Source organism: Perca fluviatilis, chromosome 22, assembly GCF_010015445.1.
Source record: "Perca fluviatilis chromosome 22, GENO_Pfluv_1.0, whole genome shotgun sequence".
In the NCBI taxonomy this organism is placed as follows: Eukaryota; Metazoa; Chordata; class Actinopteri; order Perciformes; family Percidae; genus Perca; species Perca fluviatilis.
In genome coordinates, this window is record NC_053133.1 from 26,661,468 (window position 1) to 26,668,967 (window position 7,500).

The window sequence follows — 7,500 nt, forward strand, 5'->3', positions numbered from 1 at the left end:
TTATAACGTGTGTCGTCTCTGAAGTAAAGGTTGGACTACAATAGAGCTGTTTGGAGCAGTTGGTGAACAGTGTTTTCTGTTGGAGATGGTAAGTCCCTTTGGGGTGGACTTTGGGCTTTTTCACTTCGTAAACCTTTAACATGCAGACAAAATATATAATATAACACAATAAAGGAAAGGGAAAAGCCAAAAAGCATAATATGAGCACTTTTAATTCCAAAGGCCAAGGGAACTTTATCAGGAGTATCCTGGATCCATGAAATAACTGGCCTTTAAAAATAAACATCTGCCTGCCTCTATGGGAATTTAACATAGGGGTGTACTGACTTATGCCCCCTGTATTTTAAGGAAGAACATTTATTTATTTACGATACATTATTCATTCACAAAGAAAATTGGTGTCCTTAAAGGTTGGATTTTTCCTAATTTTTTTTTAATTAAGGCATTAAGATCAATTTCCAAAAGAGGATTTTTTTTTAATTCCTCTTTTTAGTCAACTTTAGCATGGGTGTATTCACTTATTGTGAGAACTGTATATTTTGCTGTCAGCACCACATTGACTGCTGCTGTATGAGAGTGCTGTGGAGGGATGTTTGGGTAATAAGCGACTTTGAGTCCATGAAAAGCGCTATATAAATTCAATTTATTATTATTATTATTATTATTAATACACAGCGACCATGAGAGCGGAGTTCAATTCCAAGGGATAACAAAAGACTTTCACCCAGGAAACACCCGTTCGTTTCTCTGGAGTGTTTTAATCCTAAACCACCATCTTCTTCCTAAACTTAACCAGTCATTTTGGTGCCTAAACATGTGATGTGATGCTCAGTTATTGTCGGCTAAACTCTCATGTAACTGGAAACATGAGCGGCTCGCTGGTGTTTTCTTCATGTTGAACAAGCCTAATCACTCATACACACACACACACACACACACACACACACACACACACACACACACACACACACACACACACACACACACACACACAGAACAGAGCACTCATCTTGCCGGAGAAAAGAGGAGAGGAAAGATTTCCTTTCTTCTGATTACCATCTGTCATCTCATCTTACACTGTACAGCCCCCCCACAGACACACAGACACACGCATGTGCGCGCACACACACACACACACACACACACACACACACACACACACACACACACACACACACACACACACACAGCTCATTTTACCCGCCTTACTATAAAATGTACCCCCTGAGCAGCCCGAACACGTCACATTTCTTCACCTCTAAGCGCATCAATCAATCAGTCCTGTGTGTGTGTGTGTGTGTGTGTGTGTGTGTGTGTGTGTGTGTGTTTGTGTGTGTGTCCGTCCTAATCAGAGGGATTCAGAGCAGACAGGAGGCGGTAACTGGAGAAGAGAAAGTACCCTTATCTGATGGTCAGCACACACACACACACACACACACACACACGGCTTTCTAACAAAAGCATAAGTGAGTGTGTGTTTTCTGAGTGTGTGTTTTCTGAGTGTGTGTTTTCTGAGTGTGTGTTTTCTGTGAGTGAGTGTGTGTTTTCTGTAAGTGAGTGTGAGTGTGTGTGTGTTTTCTGTAAGTGAGTGTGTGTGTTTTCTGTAAGTGAGTGTGTGTGTGTGTGTGTTTTCTGTAAGTGAGTGTGTGTGTTTTCTGTAAGTGAGTGTGTGTGTTTTCTGTGAGTGAGTGTGTGTGTTTTCTGTAAGTGAGTGTGTGTGTGTTTTCTGTGAGTGTGTTTGTGTTTGTTTTCTGTAAGTGAGTGTGTTTTCTGAGTGTGTGTTTTCTGTGTGTGTGTGTGTGTGTGTGTGTGTGTTTTCCGTCCTCAGAGGGTTAAACAGACAGGAGGTATATTATTATAACAAGTTTGGAGAACCTCTCCTACGTTCGAAGCACATTCATGTATCGTTAGTGAGCCCTACAGGGCTCAAAGGTCACTCACCACCAGGTTCCCGATGACCATGACCAGCATGAAGACCAGGATGCAGAGCGGCTGACCCGCCACCTCCATGCAGTCCCACATGGTCTCGATCCACTCGCCGCACAGCACGCGAAACACGATGAGGAACGAGTGGAAGAAGTCCTTCATGTGCCAGCGAGGGAGAGTGCAGTCCTTCGAGATCTTACACACACAGTCCTGTCGGGAGGAACCAGAGATACTTTCACAAAATGTAACTAAGTAAGGCCTATATAAAAGAGACTTCAGATACAGTATTAGGGGACCACTAAGGCCTATATAAAAGAGACTTCAGATACAGTATTAGGGGACCACTAAGGCCTATATAAAAGAGACTTCAGATACAGTATTAGGGGACCACTAAGGCCTATATAAAAGAGACTTCAGATACAGTATTAGGGGACCACTAAGGCCTATATAAAAGAGACTTCAGATACAGTATTAGGGGACCACTAAGGTCTATATAAAAGAGACTTCAGATACAGTATTAGGGGACCACTAAGGTCTATATAAAAGAGACTTCAGATACAGTATTAGGGGACCACTAAGGCCTATATAAAAGAGACTTCAGATACAGTATTAGGGGACCACTAAGGCCTATATAAAAGAGACTTCAGATACAGTATTAGGGGACCACTAAGGTCTATATAAAAGAGACTTCAGATACAGTATTAGGGGACCACTAAGGCCTATATAAAAGAGACTTCAGATACAGTATTAGGGGACCACTAAGGCCTATATAAAAGAGACTTTAGGGGACCACTAAGGTCTATATAAAAGAGACTTTAGGGGACCACTAAGGCCTATATAAAAGAGACTTCAGATACAGTATTAGGGGACCACTAAGGCCTATATAAAAGAGACTTCAGATACAGTATTAGGGGACCACTAAGGCCTATGTAAAAGAGACTTTAGGGGACCACTAAGGTCTATATAAAAGAGACTTCAGATACAGTATTAGGGGACCACTAAGGTCTATATAAAGAGACTTCAGATACAGTATTAGGGGACCACTAAGGTCTATATAAAAGAGACTTCAGATACAGTATTAGGGGACCACTAAGGCCTATATAAAAGAGACTTCAGATACAGTATTAGGGGACCACTAAGGTCTATATAAAAGAGACTTCAGATACAGTATTAGGGGACCACTAAGGCCTATATAAAAGAGACTTCAGATACAGTATTAGGGGACCACTAAGGTCTATATAAAAGAGACTTCAGATACAGTATTAGGGGACCACTAAGGTCTATATAAAAGAGACTTCAGATACAGTATTAGGGGACCACTAAGGCCTATATAAAAGAGACTTCAGATACAGTATTAGGGGACCACTAAGGTCTATATAAAAGAGACTTCAGATACAGTATTAGGGGACCACTAAGGCCTATATAAAAGAGACTTCAGATACAGTATTAGGGGGACCACTAAGGTCTATATAAAAGAGACTTCAGATACAGTATTAGGGGACCACTAAGGCCTATATAAAAGAGACTTCAGATACAGTATTAGGGGACCACTAAGGCCTATATAAAAGAGACTTCAGATACAGTATTAGGGGACCACTAAGGTCTATATAAAAGAGACTTCAGATACAGTATTAGGGGACCACTAAGGCCTATATAAAAGAGACTTCAGATACAGTATTAGGGGACCACTAAGGTCTATATAAAAAGAGACTTCAGATACAGTATTAGGGGACCACTAAGGTCTATATAAAAGAGACTTCAGATACAGTATTAGGGGACCACTAAGGTCTATATAAAAGAGACTTCAGATACAGTATTAGGGGACCACTAAGGCCTATATAAAAGAGACTTCAGATACAGTATTAGGGGACCACTAAGGTCTATATAAAAGAGACTTCAGATACAGTATTAGGGGACCACTAAGGCCTATATAAAAGAGACTTCAGATACAGTATTAGGGGACCACTAAGGTCTATATAAAAGAGACTTCAGATACAGTATTAGGGGACCACTAAGGCCTATATAAAAGAGACTTCAGATACAGTATTAGGGGACCACTAAGGCCTATATAAAAGAGACTTCAGATACAGTATTAGGGGACCACTAAGGCCTATATAAAAGAGACTTTAGGGGACCACTAAGGTCTATATAAAAGAGACTTCAGATACAGTATTAGGGGACCACTAAGGCCTATATAAAAGAGACTTTAGGGGACCACTAAGGTCTATATAAAAGCATCCAAAGAGCACCATGTCATGGGACCTTTAAAGTGTGGTATTAGTACCTTTACTGAAGTATAAGGGTCTCAATACTTCTTCCAGCGCTTCACAAACCTACATGTACAGATCCAAGCCTTTAAGATTCTCGGTGAGAGTTACCTGGTAGTTTTTACCAAACAGCTGCATGCCGACCACGGCGAAGATGAAGACGATGATGGCGAGGACGAGCGTCAGGTTTCCCAGAGCGCCCATGGAGTTCCCGATGATCTTGATCAGGGTGTTGAGGGTCGGCCACGAGCGAGCCAGCTTGAACACACGAAGCTGGAAGCAAAGAGACACACCGGAAGAGACATTTCAGAATAAAAGGTCAACCTTTTAAAGCGCCCATATTATGCTAATTTTCAGGTCCATAATTGTATTTTAAGGTTGTACCAGAATAGGTTTACATGGTTTAATTTTCAAAAAACACCATATATTTTGTTGTACTGCCCATTGCTGCAGCTCCTCTTTTCACCCTGTGTTCAGGTCTCTGTTTTAGCTACAGAGTGAGACCTCTCAACTACTGTAACATCTTTGATGTCAGTCGTACATGCTCAGTAGCTAGGTAAGGACTATACATGAGCTAGCTAGCTGTTTCTCCAACTTCGGCCGGTACAAGGCAGGATTAGGAATACCTGCAGAACAGGGACATGTGAGTAGTTCTATACAATTTATTTAGTATATTAGGGTGAATTAGTGTGTGTTGTAGCAGTGTTTTGCCATTGAGAACGAGCTAGCATGCTAGGGCTAGCATGCTAACAGTTAGCCCCCTTGGCCCCTCGTTTCGGCTAGTGACGTAGAAAGCCGTGCAGATTTTGACCAGCTCACACGGAGACTGAAGGCAGGGGACCACTAAGGTCTATATAAAAGAGACTTCAGATACAGTATTAGGGGACCACTAAGGCCTATATAAAAGAGACTTCAGATACAGTATTAGAGGACCACTAAGGTCTATATAAAAGAGACTTCAGATACAGTATTAGGAGACCACTAAGGTCTATATAAAAGAGACTTCAGATACAGTATTAGGAGACCACTAAGGTCTATATAAAAGAGACTTCAGATACAGTTTTAGGGGACCACTAAGGCCTATATAAAAGAGACTTCAGATACAGTATTAGGAGACCACTAAGGTCTATATAAAAGAGACTTCAGATACAGTATTAGGAGACCACTAAGGTCTATATAAAAGATACTTCAGATACAGTATTAGGGGACCACTAAGGTCTATATAAAAGAGACTTCAGATAAAGTATTAGGGGACCACTAAGGCCTATATAAAAGAGACTTCAGATACAGCATTAGGGGACCACTAAGGCCTATATAAAAGAGACTTCAGATACAGTATTAGGGGACCACTAAGGCCTATATAAAAGAGACTTCAGATACAGCATTAGGGGACCACTAAGGCCTATATAAAAGAGACTTCAGATACAGTATTAGGGGACCACTAAGGTCTATATAAAAGAGACTTCAGATACAGTATTAGGGGGACCACTAAGGCCTATAAAAAAGAGACTTCAGATACAGTATTAGGGGACCACTAAGGTCTATATAAAAGAGACTTCAGATACAGTATTAGGGGACCACTAAGGCCTATATAAAAGAGACTTCAGATACAGTATTAGGGGACCACTAAGGTCTATATAAAAGAGACTTCAGATACAGTATTAGGGGACCACTAAGGCCTATATAAAAGAGACTTCAGATACAGTATTAGGGTACTACTAAGGCCTATATAAAAGCATCCAAAAAGCAGCATGTCATGGGACCTTTAAAGACAAAAATGTAGTGGTGAGTTGTCAATTATGTGCAGGTGTAAAGAAGCTATCCATATCTAAAAGTAGCAATTCAAATCTTATGAAGCACCAGTTGAAGCAACACGCTTTGACAAAGCTAGTAGCGAAAGAGCCCAGCCCTACGGAGGCTGAGGGCGCCACTCCACGCAAACAACCAAAGCTGTATTTTACACGGACTTTCACTGCAGCCGATAAGCCATGCAGAGCTGAAGAAATTGATTGCTGGGTATGTTGTCGATGACATGCATCCTCTGTCAACTGTCGAGTCAGTTGCCTTCAGGCAACTAATAAGCAAAATGCCAGTGACAAATGGAGGCTCGGGGCACATGTGCAGGAAGATGTTTTCCAGCTATTTAGACAGAGGATATGTTAAAATGCAGGTTGAGCTAAAAAAAACTACTTTACAATATTTAATTGGGCCTAATTTGGTAAGAAAAAACTGTTATATAAATGAATATTAAAAGGGACTTTTGTACTACTGCTTGATTTGAAGGCCTGATGCCCTGTTGATTACTATAAATAGGTCTAAAAATCATATTTATTGTGTTTGACTCTTCAGTACTGTTTATATTTACAATTAAAAAAACATACATAAAAGTAACTTAGAAGTTACTTTCCCTAGTAACTAATTACTTTTGATATACAGTAATTGGTAAAGCATTTCAATTACTTCTAAAAGAAGTAACAAGTAACTGTAAATGATTATTAATTTGCAGTAACTTTCCCAACACGGGAATATATATGAAGTAATGTACAGTAGTTTTATTTATTTATGCCATTGTGCAACATATTCAATTTTACTGTATTCTATGTATTGATGTGTGTATGTTATGTGTTAGATAAATAGCGCTGTAGATGTCTGGTTCAATGTTTGTGTTGTGGATCTCGGGCCTGTCACTGCCCGATGTGAGTGAAGTGCAGATGTGAGTCGCGCATGCTCAGATTTAAACGGTTTACGGCATAACGTGTCATACTGAAATTTGTGAAATCGTTTCTCTTTATATACAATAACAGAAGATGGTAATCATTTCAAAAACGTAGCTATCTATGATTGTTAGATTGCTAACGTTAGCTCAAAACGCCATTCAAGTGACAGCCTTTGTTGTATTAGATTGCTAACGTTAGCTCATAGACTGTGCGTTAGCTCAAAAATCCGTTAGCATCTCGGAGGCTACTTTTTGCAAAGTGACTCACATCGGGCAGCGACAGGTACGTTAAAGTTTTCTAATTGTTGATGTTGAATGTTTGTGATGAACTGAAGGACGATGTGAAGATTCTCCTCCTTCTTTAAGCTAAATAAAGTCTTTAAAAAAAAACTCTCGGATCAGCTTCGTCACAAGGCTGGAAACAGGAAGGAAGGACGACATCAGAATAAACAAAATGACATAAGAACAGAGAAAAAGAAAAGAGAACAAAGGCACACAGAGAGAACACAAAAAATGACAAACAGAAAAGAAAGAAGTAAAAGTAAAGGGTGTGTGTGAGTGTTCGCCTCCAGCAGAACAATAACCAGAGAG

General features: G+C 40.1%; 1 protein-coding gene across 1 annotated transcript in view; it reads right to left on the reverse strand.

Moving 5' to 3' along the window:
• The window catches only part of LOC120552733 (sodium channel protein type 4 subunit alpha-like), a 346,898-nt gene that overhangs the window by 102,033 nt on the left and 237,365 nt on the right, over window positions 1-7,500 (reverse strand). The window contains exons 18-19 of the mRNA XM_039790961.1: window positions 4,305-4,466; window positions 1,942-2,136 (exon numbers count right to left, since the gene is read on the reverse strand). Of these exons, the coding sequence (XP_039646895.1) occupies window positions 1,942-2,136; window positions 4,305-4,466 (357 nt within the window). The remainder of the gene's footprint in view (window positions 1-1,941; window positions 2,137-4,304; window positions 4,467-7,500) is intronic.